This window comes from Artibeus jamaicensis, unplaced genomic scaffold (genome assembly GCF_021234435.1).
Source record: "Artibeus jamaicensis isolate MK-2021 breed Jamaican fruit bat unplaced genomic scaffold, CSHL_Jam_final contig_233, whole genome shotgun sequence".
Taxonomy (NCBI): Eukaryota; Metazoa; Chordata; class Mammalia; order Chiroptera; family Phyllostomidae; genus Artibeus; species Artibeus jamaicensis.
In genome coordinates this window covers 61,099,096-61,118,830 of record NW_026521486.1, presented here as the reverse complement: position 1 = coordinate 61,118,830, position 19,735 = coordinate 61,099,096, and the positions used below count along the sequence as shown (strand labels likewise).

The window sequence follows — 19,735 nt, the reverse complement described above, 5'->3', positions numbered from 1 at the left end:
GACATGTTTTGAAATTTGACAGTGTGATAAACAGAAACGAGTTTACTTAGAAATGCTTTCATACCAAGATTTGGAAAGCTAAAATAAAACTTATGAGCCTTTTTAAAAGAATTAGGTGAACTGCAAAGTGGAGGCTAAAGAAGATCCAGGAAAAAGATACACCTGGAACATAATAATTTTGGTGATTACACGTGATGAGGAAGATTCTAAACATTGTATCTTTAGGTATCTTTTTGGATTCTTCCATCTTTTTATACCTCAGGGCAATTACTGGCCTACCCATCCATACAAAAGATTTATGAGTCAACAGGCTTGACTCAAAGGAACCATTGCCCAAAATTATAAAGCTAGTTTTTGATGATGAAAGATTTGACTTTGGGCAGCAGGTACACAAAGCAATATACAGATAATGTATCATAGAAATGTACATTTGAAACCTACATAATTTTGTTAACTAATGTCACCCCAATAAGTTTAATTAAAAATAATAATCAAGAAAACAAAAAAGATTCATAAGATAAATAAAATCTTATAATTGAACAAAGTGAAAATTATAAAAGAGTTAACAATGGAAAGAAATTATTTGCCAGCTCCTTTGCTTCCTCCTGAAATGTAAATCCCTACAATGGATTTTTGTGTTTTGTAAATTGGCTTTTTCATATATAAGCTTTCATTAAACCAAGGCTTTCAATGGAAACAATTTTAGTTTGGAACTTCAGATACAACTTTGGTTTTCTCTCTCTTCTTATTACTGTTAAAATATCTGTATATCCTTTTCATCACTTAATTGATTATTGGCAATGCCAACCTCTTAAGATGCAGAAGAACTGGAAATCCATGTTACTTTGAGACTGGCACGGTAATGAACGCTAACAATGCCAAAACCTTGGGAGGAGTTTTTGGTTGCCAACGCATGTTCAGAAGATTGTACAACCAGTTTGTGTGCAATGCCTTATGGAAAAGTGCAGACAAATTTCCAGCTCATTTTTTCTTATAAACCTAGAGGAAAGGTTTATGAAAACTTTAAAGGGAAAGGATTTTTCTTGGCTTGCTATAATTTTCCTAAACTTGGCAGTAACTATTACCTGCCATACAAAAACAAAATGAAGCAAAATTTCATGTGTATACCTATTAGCAATATTTTTTCCTATTTGTAAGGAAGAACTAAAGTCTATTGGGTCAGCTAGATCATTCCCGACAGACATGTTATTATAATCAAGTGGATTTTAGAAATTTACATAACCAGCCTCTCAGCAACGACTTGAGCCAATTTCCACTCAATGACTTACGGTATTCCATGATTCCTCACCCTCTCTGTACAACCACATCGTAAGTTCCTAAGTCAATAAATACACACCCCAAGTGATCGCTAGAGTCACAAAATAGCAGTGGCCTCCTCTTTAGGAACCTAAACTATTAGATATAAGGCTAGAATGACATTATTTCAACACACTAAACTCTCTTCCAGATCCCCAAGATATGGACATTTCTTAATTTTAACAAATAGCAGGAGAAAATATTAACTTTATTAACTTAATCCAATGATTGGAGTGTAGTCTGATTTATAGACTATTTCCAAAAAACATATTTTGTCACTCTGAAGCACAGAGTAAAAATAAACTAGTGGGATATTGCTTATAAGGCTTTATTTAATGGATTTGGAAGTGTTGATTTTTAGCTGTTTTTTGAATTATATAGAGGCTGATGAAATGCCCAAAAAGTTTCTTCCCCTAATTAATTAATCTATGCTGCATATTTATAGCTTTAATTTTCAGAGAAAATATTTTTAAGGTAGTACAAGCCAGACCACAAACAAAATATCCCTGATTCCATGTTAGTAATTCATTCTTTGTCCACCCAGCATCATATATAAGTTCTGTGGAGAATGCCCAGGTGATCAAAATACACTCCCTACTCTGATAGAGGTACAAGAATGTCAAATAATGAAAGGTGGGCATGGTTGCTTTGTTCTTCATCTCTCTTACTGAGATCTCTGTAAAACTGGAATGAACTAGATAAACTCTTTGTCAATACTTTCTTTTTCTTTAGTTGTTCAAGTTGGTTTCCCGTGCCTTGGAAAACAAGATGGGGTGGCAGCATTTGAAGTCAATGTGATTGTAATGAATTCTGAAGGCAATACCATCCTACAGACACCTCAAAATGCTATCTTCTTTAAAACATGTCAACAAGGTAATCAGTGGTGGTGATTCAAGAGAAAGCTCATAAAGCTTCCAGGTGCGATATGGGTAAACAATTATAGGTAGGTAGGTAAATGTATAATTGTAATCATACCAATGGGAGGAGAGGGTGATAAACACAAGGGTCATTAATAGTACCAGGCAAGACTTTTTGTGCTTTGACCCCACTCACAATTTTTGTAACTCTAATACCTCCTTCAAAATGCCCTGTTTTCTACCTGTCTCCTCCCCCTCCCCCAACACAATCTTTGCGAGTTGCCTGGTGTGTCTTAGCTATGGTCACAAATTTTCCCCCTTTTCTTGTTCTAGATTCCCGTAACAAGGTTGGCAGTCATTGCCAGCAACTGCCACCTGTGAAGGCAACACACCCCACTGTCTCCCAAAGCTTGGCACTGCTGACCTCCATAGAGAATGGGGTGCCACCATCACGCTAGCAATCTCTGCTGAGCAAAGGCATCTCACCACCATACTCCCATGCCCATTTACACATGAAGGCCTGGCTCCTTTCCCATCCTGGTGCAAGATTTTTCAGCATAGAATTAAGATCTGGGAACTTTCAGTTCTATAAAGATGTACCAAGAGGTCATTCCACCATTTGAAAGCAATTATTGAGGGCACTGTTAATCATTCTATTCTAGCACGAATTTCAGGAGGTACAGTAGATTGACAAATGGAATGAAGGCAGAATCAGGCTTGCTTTGCCTTCTTCTGTGAAGGAAGATTGAGAGATGTGAAATCTTATGAAGAAGGCTTAGTGAAGTACAAGTGGTATAGAGAGAAAATGGTAGAAGTATTCAATAAATTATGGTCACTGGGCACAGGTGGGAAGAATGACCACTACCTCTTCATGCTTGCTCTAATGATTTCAAAGATGTCCATTACTCTTGTTTCTCTTGGGTGAAGCTGAATGCCCAGGAGGGTGCCGAAATGGAGGGTTTTGTAATGAAAGACGTGTCTGTGAATGTCCTGATGGATTCTATGGACCTCACTGTGAGAAAGGTAAAGGCAGCTTCCCTTGCTTGATCCCTAATGAGTTGGATGTCACACAGGAGCCCTGCATGTACTTGTGTCACCTCCCCTGAAATTATTTTTCTGGTCACATTATAAGTTTTGGTGAAATCTTAAAAGAAAACCACAGAAGAGCTACTGGAAGGGCTCTCTTCTGGGAGTGGGTTTTCTGTTAAATCCAAGTGTGTAGTGACAGGGTCAGAGAACTCTGGCGCGATGTCTACATTCTCCGAGGCCACTCCTCCCCCCAGATGCTAACTACTATATGTACTATGTTGGATGTAATCTTATAAAAGTTTTGAGGGTTTTTTCCCTCTACTTAAACTGTGTTTTAAAGGCTAGTATTATGAATGATTTGAAAGTGTCTACTCCAAGTAAAAGTAGCTTAACTCAAAATTATGTCTACAACCGAGTTATTAAGTTGCTGTACGGCAAAAAAAGGTTAATATTATTCGTGTAATGAGTATATCCATCTAAGTGAAATCACTATTAAGGAAGTTATAAAAAGAAAAGAGATAAACAAGAAAATGTTTTATGAACCACATAGTACTCAAATACTAAGAGCTTATTTGATCAAAATAATCAAAATATTTTCATCTTCAAGAAATAAGAATTTTTCTTGTTTGCATTTGTTTTGGAATTAGAAGATCAAGAAAACAGAACAAGAAAAAATAACCACAGTATTATGACCACATCTTAGTTGAAATACTGATTCTAGGCAAATTTTGATCAGCCATTCAGATGGAACAATTCCAAAATTTTCCCCATCGCGTTGGTGGGATAGTGGTGAGCATAGCTGTCTTCCAAAATTTCCCCCCATGAAATTGGTTAAAAAATAGTCTGATATAAAAAAACAGTCTGATTTACATCACAAAAATAATTTTTAATATTGGCAACCTGTATCTCTAAAGAGTGACCGTTTTTTAATCAACCACAAAACTTGAAAATGTAGGCCTGTTATATTACTGACATTCCTAAAATGCTCCTGCTCCGAAACTCTGTTTGGCTTTAATCAGCGCTCTCTCCCCTACCAGCCCTTTGTATACCACGATGTATGAATGGCGGGCTTTGTGTTACTCCTGGTTTCTGCATTTGCCCACCTGGATTCTATGGAGTCAATTGTGATAAAGGTAACAGTTTTTTTTCTTTTTTTAAGAACAAAGTTGTTTTTACTTTTTAAATGTTTCATAAAAGACATATTTAATATATCATCACTTTTCATAACAGCACTATAAACAGGGTGTATCACTTGGCTGGCTGCTGTAATAACTTTAACCCCAACTCTTGGTGTAGCTTAACACAGTAGAAGTTTATTTTCACTCACAGAATGCTCCTGCACAGGAATACCTAGTCAGCGAGCTGGGCAGCTTTTCTCCATGCAGTGATTCAGGGACCCAGGTGCCTTCCATCTATGGTCCTACTTTGGAGCTCTTTGGATCCAGCCAATAAGCAGAGAAAAAGAGACTGGAGTATGCACTGCTTAAAAACAAAACAAAACAAACACGCATACAAAATAGGCTCAGAAGTGACCCACAGAATTTCCACACCTATTCCATAGGTAGGAATTAACACCATGGTTAAGTCCCAGGCTGGATGGCTGACAATTTTGGGGGAGGAGGCCCCGGATTTTTGTGAGCAACTAGCTGTTCCTGCCTGACACCTGGGTTTGGGTAGGTCCTAATCAGTTTTATGCATGAACTTCTGAGACAGAACTGAAACAACCTGCTCCAAATGACCTGACCTGGATGTTCACTGACCCCCAAATTCAATGCTTTGTTTACAGATCACATCCCTGATCAGGTTCCTTCTTCCTATAATGCAGCCTCATAGACAGACTTACTCTTAAAAAGTGGATTGAAATTTGGCCCTAAAATGTTATTGAGTGATTCGTACTCTTTATAAGAATATCTGTCTATTTTGACAGGCTTACATCTTTTATGGAAAAAATTAAATAATATCCTGTAAAGTGTATTCATTGAATGGAATAGTCTTTGTGTCAAAATAGCCAATTGCATGAGAAGAACACTAGTTTTTAAAACAAATATATGCTTGAAATAAATTAAGTGCTATTTTTGAAAATTGTCTCTTTAGTGATAATGCAGTTAGCATCAATTAAGATTGAAATGAGCAGCTGAAAGAAAGAAAGAAAGAAAGAAAGAAAGAAAGAAAGAAAGAAAGAAAGAAAGAAAGAAAGAAAAGAAAGAAAGCTAAAAGTACTTTCTGCATGAGTCAGGATAATAGTTTCAGTTGCCTGCTATTTGCTGATGCCAAGTAGTTTCATACAATTATCCAATTTTATTCTCAACAACCTTTTGAGATGTGTAGAATTTCACCCATCGAATTCCCAGATAAATGAGGATGTGCAGCTTGAGGAGACTGATCCAAACTCACGCCTTCCAGTGCCCCACACTGACACTCAGACCACCGTTTCATGAGTGACGCTGAATCTGAACAAATACCTCGACCTCTCTGCGAGTCATGTTTCCCCATTCCTAAACTGGAAATGAAGCCATTGACCTCTTACCCCCAACCCCACAGCCATTTGAGATAATATGTGAAACCATCTCTACCTTTTATTTTCAAGTAATCTTTGAAAAGTAGAGCATTGGATAAAAAAGAATTTTAAAAATTGGTATTCATAAAGCACCAATATACAAATAATAATTAACAGCCAGTGTGTGATATTCTTTATTGTGAATCTTTATTTAACTTGTCTAAATTTAGCGTTCAGCTATTGCAAAATTAGGCATGTCTTGAAACAAGATTAAATTCATGTTATATTGAAACGATTTGGGAAGCAAAAGCTTGAGTCTGGTGCCTTAGACCACTCGGCCATCCTGACAAGCTCTGAAACTATTTGGAAATAAAGCAAGTCTTTCACGTGGGCCTGTGAACCAGAGGATCGCGGTTGGATTCCCAGTCAGGGCACATGCCTGGGTTGGAGGCCAGTTCTCAGCAGGGGATGCATGAGAGGCAACCATACATAGATATTTCTCTCCCTCTCTCCTTCCCTTCCCCTATAAAAATAAATAAATAAAATATTTTTTAAAAAAAAGACAAAGAAAGTCCTTCAGAGATTTGGATGAAGAACTCATGTATTAACAGGTTTAATGGAAATATCTGTGAGGCCTGCTTATGTAGATATGGCTGTTACTGGTATAGTTTGTACAGTGGAGTGTCAATCATACTGTTTTTCTTTCTTTCTTTTTTTAAAGATATTTATTTTTTAGAGAGAGGGGAAGGAAGGGAGAAATAGAGGGAGAGAAATATCAATGTGCAAGAGAAACATTGATCAGTTGCCCCTCACATGCCTCCCACTGGGAACCTAGCCTGCAACACAAGCATGTGCCCTGACTGGGAGTTGAACCAGTGACCCTTCAGTTCGCAGGCCAGCATTCAACCCACTGAACCACACCAGCCAGGGCCAGTTGCACTGTTTTTCTATTGACATGGTTTCACAAATGCTACATGATCACTGTTCAGGGAGAATATCTATCTGTATTCCAGTACATTTTGCATTTGATAATACTTCACCTTTTAGATGAAAGATTTTCCTCCTTGTTAAATTCCATTATTTTTTAAAATTCTTTTAATAAATCTATTGAAACTTTAGTTGGTCTCACTGGAGATCTTGGAACATTAAAAAACTTTTTTTTTACTACCTCAACCAAAAATGCTCTTATTGTCCAGGAGGGACTATAGAGCTCTTGAAAAATGGTTTAATTACTGGCATGGACATAGATCACAGCACTACATATTTAAAGAAACATGAATGTGAATTTTCATTGGCTCTTGGGGCATCTTCACAAATATCAGGAATGGAGTAGTTAAGCGCTGGCCTAGTATCACTCGGCACCTGTGAAAGCTGCTCAGTGTCTGTGCTCACTTTTCTGGTCAAGAATCATCCCATGGCAGAAATGTAGGGGGCTTGTCAGGACTGTGAGATATCATGCAAATACTCAGAGTGTGGCCACATTTTATAACCAGCTTTGTCATATTCTGTGACTTTCAAACAACCTCCCAGGCTCACTGAATTCTACATGTTAATAAGGGCTGGTGCCCAGAAGGCTGCTGCCACGTGGGCACTGATCCTGATGTTTTCACATCTTAGTATCCCCAGGAGAAACGGGACAGGTGGGGAGACAGGACACCCCCCCAACCCAACTGGCCAGCACTAACAATACTAGCACCAAGTAGCACAGAGGAAACTCAAAGAGCTGATTCCCCCAAATCCAAATCCTGAATCCTGCACACAACTGCTGCTGCTCCCCATCTCCCACATTACTGGACTTGGTTTTTGCCAAAACCAGTACATCATTGTCTTTAGCTGGAGATACTTGGGATTTTAAACAAGAGGTTTTCTCTTTTAAGAGGCATGGTATACATAGCACACTCTAGTTAGACTCCTTTTTCACAAAGAAAGCACCACTTACAACTTTTGGACTTCCTTTCTGGTTTTCCTACTGGAAGCTTACTTCAGCTTTTACTCATCCATAGCCAACTTTGGCATTTTATATAGGACAAGAACACATAGGCCATATAACTGGAATTGCTGAAAATCCAAGCTCTTATTTTAATCCCCTTCATAAAATGAGCCAACTTGTCTATTTTTAGATATTTGCTCTCCCCCGTCCCCATGTCTGTCCTTCTTCTATTTTAGGTGCCAGTGAGCAGCCAAACTCTAGAGTTGACAGCCAGGTTTTAGGGTGAATTGCACACAGTCCAATTTTTACCTGGATAATCAAGTGAACTGGATTTCCACAGTAATATACCCAAGTTCGTCATGCCTCTGGCTCACACTGCTGCCACTTCCCTGCCCATGGGGTCTCACAAGGCTGTCTTTTTCTGAATATATTTCTTCTCCCAAACATCATGAAAGTTGATTTTTTTTAAATCCTATTACTGAAGATTAACCTCTGTTCTTTGGGGGGAAAAAAAGTTGCTTTCTCCTTGTCGGATCCTTATACTTAGGACTTCTCTTCCTTTTATCTATCTCAACTTAAAAAGTTTTCTCTTTGAAAGTTTTCTCATTTTCTTCATCCTTTATCTTAAAAACTTTGGGTGGGAGGGTTTCAATGGAGCATTATGTAGAAGTAGGACATTACTTCCCTTTAGACATTATATTTCCCCCTTTCGCTACTGCAAACAGCTTTTAAGGAGAATCTGGCTCAAGAATAAGCTTGAGCCAGAAGTGAGAAGCTTTACAGAGGGAACACTACGTGACTTCTTATGTAGTATTCCCTCTGTAAAGCTTCCCCCTTCACTGGGAGGAGGGTGACATGAATTGGGTTTGGGGGGTTGGAAACTAAAGATATTATTGTGGTTCAAAACAAATTTCTTTAAGGTTAAAACTAATGTTTTAATTTCTAAAAAAAAAAATAGTAGGGAATGGGGCTTATAGTGATCTCCTCTTAAGAACACAGATGTTTGTAAGAAAATAGAAAAGAATGCTTTACACACCGTGCCTCTTTTCACTAAAGGATAACCCCTTGGGTGGGTACTATGTAATGTGTATGGCATCCTATTACAGTGGGGGAGTCCACACATGGTCAAATGGTTCCAATTCCTGTATTCATAAAGTCTTACTTTACTACATAAGTAAATGGGTGACTAGCAGATGCCTCCAAAGTATCATCTAACTGTAAGTGAAGTTCTTTTTTTAGGTTTAACCTACTGTCTAATGCAATACGATTATTCATTCTAACAGCAAACTGCTCAACTACTTGCTTTAATGGAGGGACCTGTTTCTACCCTGGAAAGTGTATTTGCCCTCCAGGACTAGAGGGAGAACAGTGTGAAATAAGTGAGTACTGACCTGCATTCTTTTTGACTTTTAGAGAACTTAGAAACTCCATTTAACCCCTTCATTTTATCAATGAACAATCTGAAGCCCAGAGACAATGAATCGCTTGTTTAAGGTCTCAGGCCAGTGGTTTCTCTTCACTAGATTCAGGTCCCATTTATTTAGCTAAAGGTGGGACAAAGAGTGACAAAGCTGAGCCCACATGACTGAAGAGCAAACACTCTGCTGAGTTATGACTGGGTTTGGGTTGTTCAGCCTGTTGCATTGTTCTTGTTGGTGATATTGTCTCCTTCTAATAGTGCAGAGTGCATAGTTTCGGCCTGGAAATGCAGACCAGAGCTTTGGGAACAGCTGGAATTGGCTCCCCTACTCTCATGCATAGAGACTTTTTTCTCTGATACTCATTACCACATTTCCTAAACTAGACTGAGCCCAGTAACCCATCTAAGAGAAAAGAATAGATTAAAGAAAGAAAAAAGGGTGCATAGCAGTAAAGAATAAACTAACAGCACACACGACATGAATGAACCACAGAGATCTCCAAGTAAAAGGAGCTAAACACAGAAAAGTGCATACTGCATGATTTCATTTTTCTGAAGTTCAAGAACAGGCAAAACCAATGGATGCTGGTAGAAACCAGGATAGTGGTTGGGGGCACAAAGGAACTTTATGGGATGTCAAAAATGTTCTATCTCTTGTTTGAAGAAGTGTCACATGAGTGTTTTATTTATGTAAGAAAATAGCTGAGCTGTAAACTTAAGATTGGGGCATGTTATGCTTTCACTAGATATTTGTCATGCTCCAATACAAAACGAATTACAGGTGGAATGTGGTAGAGAATCACTGTTTTGGGCATCAGGATCTCAAACTCTTGTCCTGGCTTCACCGCCTACAAGCCAGGTCACCCTCAGCAAGTCCCTGAAGTTCTCTCTTAAATTCAGAAATGAGCCAAGCCCATTCTGGATGGCTTTATGATCCAGAAGGCAGGTCACATCAAAGCTCCTGCCTTTGGAAGGCGCAAAAGCAGCGTGAGCACGTCTGCTGAGAATACATGCCCCTGACTTTCTGGAGGTTCTGGAATATGGCGTTTTCATTTCCAGCTGTATTGTGTCTATAAAACACCACTGTTTGGTGCTGTAGTGGGTTCAAAATTGAATACCGACTTCCTATTTTTAACTTTCAACCTCTAATTTATTTGTGGGTTTTTGTACTTTAATGAGTACTAGATGAAGTAACCATTTTTTATAGAGTTCAAATGAAATACCTCTGTAGTTTCCATAGAACATGTAATTAATTGCCAGGATGTGGTTTCTGTTCTTATTAGTTACCTAGCCCTGATAAAGATATCTGTGAACTCACTCCCCTCAATTTTCTCCCTGTACTTACTCTCAGACTTTGCATAGTTAGTTGGTTCATGTTTATGGATCTTTGTTTATGGGCTCATTTCTCGTCATGTAAGTATACCCTTTCATGCCCTTAGGTTTATGACCTTTCCATTGGCACAGACAATGTCTTCTATTCCTGTTTTTTTCCCCTAACTGCACCAAAAACGTGGGCCTTTGCAAGCCCTTGATTATCCCTATCACAAGTTATATGAAATCCTTTTAGGAAACATTCTGTTCTATTACAGGAACCACATTACCAAAAAAATATGGACATGGGTCTTGAGTAGAAAAGTACCACTACTGTGTAATGGAGACCAAAAGTTGAATTATATATCCGTTTTTTTAATGACAACCTATGCTTTTATAGGATAGATCAGAAAATAAAGGAGAAATTCCTTACCGCTGTAGCTCAGTGGTTTGAATGCAGGCCTGTGAACCAAAGGGTCACCAGTTCAACTCCCAGTGAGGGCACATGCCTGGGTTGCCAGGTCCCCAGTAGAGGGCACATGAAAGGCAATCACACATTGATGTTTCTCTTCCTCTCCCCTTCACTTCTCCTCTCTCTAAAAATAAAACCTTTTTAAGAAAAGAAGAAAAGGAGAAATTAAGAGAAAATTTAAAAGCAAACAAAAGAAGTAACTTCCAACCACAATAACTGCTTTATAATTTTTTGTAATTCTTTGAATTCTGGAATATTCTCTCATGGCTGGACCACTGATGAAACAGTTTCTTGAGCCATATAATACTTATTATTTTATGTATTCTTATTTTTAAATTGAGATCTAGTGCACATACCATAAAATTTAGCATTATAAGTATATAATTTAGTATATTCACAAAACCATGCAGCACTTTTATCTAAACCAGCACACATCATCACACCCAAAAGAATCCCTGTATCCACTAGCAATTGCTCCTTATTTCCCTCTCCTCAGGACCCTGAAAAACACTAACCTACTTTGTTTCTTTAGATTTTCCTACTCTGTTTCTTAATTTCCCTACTCCTATTTCTATAAGTAGAATCAGATAATATATGGCCATCTATGTCTGTCTTCTTTCACTTAGTATGATGTTTTCAAGGTTCATCCATACTGTAGCAAATACCATTGCTTCCCTTTAATTGCTGGTTAATATCACACTGTATGGGTATACCAGCCACGTTCTGTTCCTCCATTCATCAGTTGAGGAATATTCTGTTGTTTCTACTTTGGGGATATTATGAACAATGCTGCTATGAACATTCGTGCACAAGTTGTTATGTGAACATATGTTTTCAGGTCTCTGGAGTATATACTTAGGAGTAGAATTGCCAGACCATAATGTTTATTTTTTGGAGGAACTGCCAAACTATTTTCTAAAGAGCCTGTACCATTTTACATTCCCACCAGTAATGTTCAAAGGTTCCAATTATTCTACATCGTTGCCAACACTTATTTATTGTCTTTTTTAATGAAAATATGTATTTTGACATTATTTATATATATTTTTCTGACCTGTAGTAGGACTGATATCTTCTCAAACTTCATTCTGACTCAATTATGAGGTACACTTTTAGATTAACAAATAAGACCATGAATAGAGGTTATCTGGATGTAATTTACATTTATTGTTATTTAAGTTTCAGAGATTTCCCAAAGTATTTTAATAAACTTTCAATTAAAAAGACCAAATTATTTATACTCTATAGTAAATGGATTTTTTCAATAACTTAATAGGTTATTATTATTATGAAAATTCTCTTTAAAAATTTAGAATATTGAATGAGACAATTACAAATCACCCTGAGACAGAGAGATGATGATTGTTGGTACTTATTGTAAACATTTAAAATCTTTTGCTATGTGAAGCAGAGCAGCAAATTTAAGTTATCCCACACCCAGTGGGTGGAGGAAGTTTAATGCCTTTATTCTGTCGATACCTTATTTCATTGTTCTCATGGGGCTTACCCATTGGTTATAGAAAAATACTGTTTATACTTAGTCAAATCTGTTTGTCTTCCTGCACTCCCTGGCCTCTTTTACATAATCCCTCAAGTTTACTCAGTTTTCCACTGTCTAATGGATACCACAATATCTTTAGGAAAAGAAAGTCAATATTTAAAACACTTATAAAACTCTGAACTTTAAAACAATCCTGTCCTCATGAGATTTTAGCTTCATGAGGTTTGGTCTAGGAATGGCCTCTAACAGCTGCCTGTGGTGTGATAACCAGACAGGACGTCCTCCTTTCCAGCTGCAGTGAACCTAATGGTACTCACTTCCCTCTTGCCAAGAAAATAAAAAGACCCATGGAGTCAATGAAAAAGTTCTCACCACAAATCATTCTCTGTGTTGTCCCTGGTTACCAAGTTCACTTTTCATAGAACATGGGAAAATTTGGGATCACCAAGTATTTCACAATAAGTACTCTCTCTTTGCTGCCATATAATTATTGTCTCACATCTTGCTCACTTGAAAAACCCCAGTGCATTGCAGAATACTGTGATCCAGTTTTGAGCATATGATAGAGTCAGATTTTTTTCATAAAAACAGACATTCAGAGTTAGGTGTTCCTTTTCTTTAGGTAAGAGTTAGGATCTTAACCAAACAGTAAATGCTATTCTTTGTATTCAAGCCTAGCAAAAGGGACGCTTTTGGATTTTGAATGGTCAACAAAAAGGTGGTATTCTATTATTAAGGTTGTTTTTAATAATGAAGGATGCTCCTGTTTCTGGAACACCTTATACATCAGAAAAATCTAAAGGTCTAATGGCATTCTAGGTTTTTGAGAGACTCTAACATCTCAATATTAAGTGTATATTGTCTTCATCATGACTAAATGCTGCTTCATTTTATATGCATATGAAGAAAGTCCTTTTGAATAAAAAGTATGTTTCAGCAAAATGATTTTCAAAATGGGATTCATTTCATGTCTGTCAAGCACACTGCTAGCAGTAAAATACACAGTAGTTAACTTCTGTCAAAGCTTTGACCACAAAAAGAAGAGCTTAAAGAATGAAAGGTGGGTTGTGTAAGGATAAAGACTTCATTTCTTCTGCTTATGTACTGAGGCCTTTGTAATGAGTATTCTGCTAAAGTGGAAAGGAAAAAGAACAACAAAAAAAAACATCCAAACTCCTCCACTACCAAAATCTAATGGCTGTGCACTGTCTTTGCAACCTCATCGTGCCAGCTGTAGGGTGTGGTTTCAGCTCTGCGTGAACCAACCTTTCTCTTCTACTTCTTTAAAAAATAAGTCAGCCTTAGGACAGCAAATTCGAGAGTACAGAGGGAGAATAAGTAGCTTCGAGAATAAAAAGAAAATTATTAGCTAGTTTTTATAACTAAGGCCCAATTCCAGTTCTAAAATCCTGTGATTCAAAGATCTGTGAAAACATTAGCAATACTCAGTTGGCATGTACATGAAAGAAGGATGATGTATTATTAGGATCTAAGACATTCCTGCAAAATGCATAGGTGTGGTACTAGGCATGTTTCGTGCCCCCTTGACATCCTTCTCAGCCAGCCTTTCCCTCCAGCCACTGCTACCACAACCTGTTTTGCATGGGTAAACCTGACTGCATCTCATCTTAGCTGTTCCATGTTTCTCTTGCTTTCTACCCAGAAACTCCTCTGGGTCCTAAAAAATACAGCCTGCACTCAAACACAGTTGCAGAATGGAAGCGCACAAGCAAATTATCCCATGGTTTGACCGTTGACCAGTGGGAGACAGGTGCTGATGACTACATGGCCCTTCTCGCTTCTTATCAGAGGATCTGCAGGTGGCATCCCTCCTCAGAAGGACGCGGCAGGAGAGAGCCTGACTGTTACAGCAGTGATCCACCCACAAACACACTTTTGTGCTGGCTTTCCCTCCTTCCCTGATTCCCTCTCCCTATCCCCCCATTCCTGTTTCCTAGGACCACTTCCCCAAATACATTGTCTGTGTGCAGGCCTGCTTTCAGAAAAAGTGACATTCAAAAATGAGAACTCAGAGAAATCGCTTACAGGGTCATCATATCTTCGCTTTTAGTATATCTTAAATTAGAAGTGCTTATGATCCAGTTAAAATATTATTCTGTTCATTAAAAAGTAACGTAAATACAGTATGTGGGCAACACACTGATTGTAGAAAATATATATTCAAAGTAGTAAGTAAAAATACTAGCCTATTTTCCAAAAATGAAATTCAAACAGAATTGATACCAGATTAGATCTGAAATAAGTGGAAATAACTCCCATTTGATAGCTTTATCCTCCCAAAGCTTTGTAATTCCTTTGAAAATTGTAATTACCCCTGAACAAAGCACTGAGTTCCTTGCTTATTTGCATTCTTCTCTGTTTCAGGCAAATGCCCACAGCCCTGTCGAAATGGAGGTAAATGCATTGGTAAAAGCAAATGTAAGTGCTCCAAAGGTTACCAAGGAGACCTCTGTTCAAAGCGTGAGTACTCCCAATGCAATCAGTCTGGGTATGGGACAATTAAAGTCGCTGTGGTCTTGTACTACATAATTTCTGTGCCTACTACATGTTGCCTGGGCATCACAGTTAACCTTTCTCACTGACATATAAGTTTCCTTTATGTAGACCAATGCATGCAATCCACACATGTGTAAAAAGTTACTCTCATTCACACACACAACAAAACTTTTTTTAACCCTTAGGAGTTTCTTAAGGGAAATAAACCTACACTGCCCAGCAGTTTCAAAGACCTGCTGAGTGTCTGTTGTGAATAAGAAGCATCAAACTTAGTTTAAGATCTCTCTCAGGATTTTCTAAGTCCCAAGCCAACTTGTAGCTGATGATTGACTTAGAAAAAAAAATTAGGGGATGAAGCCAAAACTAACACATTCTAAAGAACTGTAAGAAAAACAGCTGTGTAATTCTGTTGAAAAATAAAAGCTCAGGAAACATTCTTTTATCTCCTTTGATTCTAGCTGTCTGTGAACCTGGCTGCGGGACACATGGAACCTGCCATGAACCCAACAAATGCCAGTGTCAGGAAGGCTGGCATGGGAGACATTGCAATAAAAGTGAGTGGGAGCCGTCTGGGGAACCAGCCTCTTTCACATCTGTTTCTTGGCTCCAAAGACTAATAGACAACTCATAATTCAGCCTGCTTTCCATTCCATTAAAAGCAACTTCTTCCCTGCCTCTCCTCCTCCGTGCTTCCTCCTGCTGCCCACATAGTCTAAGTGTGAAAGTATAAAGAGAATGCATCTCTGCAAAATGTCACATCTGTAAAATGTCACCACAAATATTTCCTAGATTCCATTAGCAAAACAGGTGGCTTTGTTAACACAGGGTGTCAAATATGAAAGAAATGACAAGTAAAACTGAGATTTTAAGTCAAATGTGGAATTAGTATCTACATGGATCTGATTTTATCCTTCAAGACTTATCAACTAGCATATAAAACATGAAGAGTTTTGCTCTTTAAAATCTTTAAATTATATTGGTGTGTTATGTTTGAAATGAATTCTTTTGAGGGAAAAGAAAGGGTTTTAGAGTATGGGAGAGATAGTATGATAGAGTTGCATTGTTTCAAATTTATCACCAACGATGAACTAATTATTGAGATAATCAACTACTGGCCTGTTTTATACACAAGATGAAACTTGCTAAATGAAATCATTTCATCGTGATTGATATATTCTCTGTGCTAAGTATGAACTCAGACACTGAGGACACACCAACGACAGACAGAAAAGGCTCTGCTGGGTGGAGCCCAGGTTCTACTGGGAGGGACAGTCAATTTACAAGTGAACCAAAGAAACAAGGCCATTTCTGTCTGCTGGCAGCTGGGCCTCAGTCTCCCAAGCACAGGCCCACGGTCCACTCCAGTCACACAACACTCTGCAGCAGCACAAGTCCAGACTGTGTCTCTCGCAGTGATTTTCAACCTTTTTATCTAATGGAACACATAAGTTAATTACTAAAATCCTGCAGCACACCAATAAATATATATTTTTGCCTATCTGACAAAAAATTAGGTATGATATTGATTCATTCACACCAGATGGCTATTGTTGTGTCAGCTGTTGTCACTTTTTATTTGATAGTCTAAGGGAAAAGAGGTCAGTGCCCCAGACTAAACAGGTCAGGTAATGCATGTTTTACAAACTCTTGCAGCACTCTGGTTGAAAATTACTGGTGTGGCATATTGTGTCTCAAAAATAAGGGATATACTTGAACACGTCATTTACATGTCAGATGTTTTTCTAGATCAAAGGGGTCTCCGAAGGGTGATGTATGTAGCCCAGTGAGTGTGCAAATGATCAGCTGGGGTGCTGAGGAAAAGTATGAGTTTTTAAATATATTTTATATGATTTTATTTATATTAGTACAAATACATAGGTAACATAAATAATATATTTCTCAAGCTCAAATATATTTTCATGCATAAATGCTCACATTATATTATTTGTATGTATATATAATACATTTATATGTAGGTATACATGTTTATTTATTTGTTCGTTTTAAGGTAGTTGGTGCCTGGTCTAGGCTACACTAACACATTGATTAGATTCTTTTTCACCTACTGAACTGATTGGATAGTGGACTGAACTGGCTTTTAATAACAAGAAATGTTGCTTCTCTGGAAAATAGCTTCTTTACCCAGGAGGTCATGTTTGAATGGTATCCATGTTAGGACCTTTGTACCAAGAATCCTTCTTTGGACTAAAAGACCTATAGAAAACTAATCACTTCTAGAGCTATTTTGGAGAAGAGTAAAACAAACCCTTTGTTCTACCCTCATCTGTATACAAACTGTGAGGCTTGTCCCAGAATCAGAGAACCTTCTCAGGAGTTCTAGGTGTGAGGTCAGACTGTATGTCCCAGGAATCAATTACAAAGGGCTTCTGGGATTCACATCTGGATCCCGGTGACCACTGAGAGTGATAGGAGGACCGTGAAAGGTCCACTGTTTCCGCTGACACTCCCAGTCACTCTTCCAAACAGAGGGCAAGTTAGGGGCCATCTTGAAGTAGAGATGAGCAATTGAGATAGCTGTGCCAACCCCAGGTGGCATCCCCGCTTGCAGACCATGCTGCTGAAAGTTCCTTCATCGGTGTACCTCCTTCAGATCAGGGCATCAAGAAGATGCCCTGGTACTTGACTAAAGTGCAAACATGTTTTCTGGGACAGGCCACCCAGCCACTTTGTACATTAGCTAAGAGAATCAGGCTGAAAGAATGAGGTTTACTTTGACCGGAGGGAGGTAACAAGGAGTTCTTCTATGAACAGATTCCCAGTAGGGTGACATGTTGGGAGGTCCCAGACACTCAGACACCTCAGTGGGGAGGAGGATACTGGAGACAGACCACTCTGCTAGGCTCACTGTCACCAGCAGGGAGGTTTGGGGCTTCATGGGTGGCAGGGCCAACAGCAAGGGTAGGGATTTACTCCAGCACATTGTTGGCTCATGTTTTGGCTGTTCCACAAGCTACTAGCCTACATCCTGACAATTCAAAGAAACACATTCAGGCACAAAGTATTCTGTTCCCCATACTTATTTATGGCATGCATGTATTTAAAAACCACAAGGAACAAATGAAATGCCGAACTTCACTCTCATGCACAGTAAGATGGAGGCAGATTTTTACAATGTGATTTCTGTCTTGGATCAGTTTTAGGAAATTGGTACAAATGAGTCTGTGCCCAAAAGCTCACAAGTAGGAGGAAGGGAGGCCTCAAGTTGTATAACTCAGTGCTACACTCTACTTAACAACTACTGGGCTAGAAATAGGCGCCCACCTTGACTAGACTCACAAATCCCCATTGATAAGGAGTCATTTCACACCATAACCTTTTCTTAATATGTACAATGGAAGTCCTTAATCCTTACAAAATGCCTTATCTGGGTAAATGTAACAGCCACACCCTGTTGGGTGGGGTGGTCTATATGAAGAGTGGAGGTTGTTAACAGTATAATCGAGGCTAGTTTTGCAATGCAATGAAAAGGATCAATGACCAAATTCTCCGCAAGAGTATCCCTACATTCAAACCTCAGTACTAGATCCTTACCAGCCCTGAGGTGGAGAATAACCTTCCTTTCAATCACATTCATCCGAACTTTGCATCAAGAGTTTCAGCACAGCCAAAATACATGGTGAGTCAGACATTCCATGGAAGCCAGATTTGATGGAGTTAGTAAAATAGGTTTAACAGAATTTGAACCTGTAACATCTCATTCCAGCAGGTAGCTTTTTGTGGTTGCTGTGGTCTTTCACTCTGGGTTGAAAAGGGAAAATGGATTTCATTTGAATGGTGAATAATGAATCTGAAGAGCCTGTTTTTGTAGTTTCTTTTAAGCTGTGAATAATTTTGCAGGGTACGGAGCCAGCCTCATGCATGCCCTGAGGCCGGCAGGCACCCGGCTCAGGCAGCACACGCCTTCACCTAAAAAGGCCGAGGAGCGGCGGGATCCACCTGAATCCAATTACATCTGGTGAACTCCGACATCTGAAACGTTTTAAGTTACACCAAGTTCATAGCCTTTGTTAACCTTTCATGTGTTGAATGTTCAAATAATGTTCATTACAGTTAAGAATACTGGCCTGAATTTTATTACTTCATTATAAATCATTGGGCTGATATTTACTCTTCCTTTTAAGTTTTCTAAGTATGTCTGTAGCATGATGGTATAGATTTTCTTGTTTCAGTGCTTTGGGACAGTTTTGATGTTATGGCAGTTGATCAGGTTAAAATTTTGCCTTTTCAGTGTATAGCTGGCAGGTAATTTCCAAAATCACAATGCATTCATGGTGTCAAAGGGCTGAGGGTATATTAGAGAAGGTAAATGGAACGAATAAGCATAAATCACAAGGGTTTGGTTGAAGCAGTTAATTGTGCTGAAGTTACAGCATTTCAAATTTTATTGTCCTGTATTTAGACATTTGTCATGTTTTTTAATTGCCCTTATTTTTAAACTCTCAATACATTTTGACTTTACCATCATTCCAGAGAACTCACTATTAAAAAAAAGAAGAAGAAGAAATAACACTGTGGTAGTGGCATTTAAACAATATAATATATTGTAAACACAATAAAATAGGGAATATAATGTATGAACTTTTGGCATTGGCTTGAAGCAATATAATATATTGTAAACAAAACACAGCTCTTACATAATAAACATTTTATACTGTTTGTATGTATAAAATAAAGGTGCTGCTTTAGTTTTCAGAGCGTGGTATAGAGTGGTCTTTGCATGTGCTATCTTGTGAAAATAAAGTCAGTGGTCGTGGAGTGGTGGTTGAAACTGCAGTGCACTTGAAAAGAGAAGCCGCCCCGCAGTCACTGTCCTGGCTCTGCAGCCCCATCTCTGCTGCCCGGCTCTGTCTCCGCTCAGCCACA

At 38.5% G+C, this 19,735-nt stretch overlaps 1 protein-coding gene across 1 annotated transcript in view; it reads left to right on the top strand.

Annotated features, from left to right (window-relative positions):
* WIF1 (WNT inhibitory factor 1) overlaps positions 1-19,489 on the top strand; it is a 76,371-nt gene extending 56,882 nt beyond the window's left edge. Inside the window, exons 4-10 of the mRNA XM_053661922.1 lie at positions 2,050-2,190; positions 3,102-3,197; positions 4,241-4,336; positions 8,914-9,009; positions 14,720-14,815; positions 15,310-15,405; positions 18,710-19,489. Coding sequence (XP_053517897.1) covers positions 2,050-2,190; positions 3,102-3,197; positions 4,241-4,336; positions 8,914-9,009; positions 14,720-14,815; positions 15,310-15,405; positions 18,710-18,831 — 743 coding nt within the window. The 3' untranslated portion in view covers positions 18,832-19,489. The remainder of the gene's footprint in view (positions 1-2,049; positions 2,191-3,101; positions 3,198-4,240; positions 4,337-8,913; positions 9,010-14,719; positions 14,816-15,309; positions 15,406-18,709) is intronic.
* Positions 19,490-19,735: the final 246 nt, after the last annotated feature.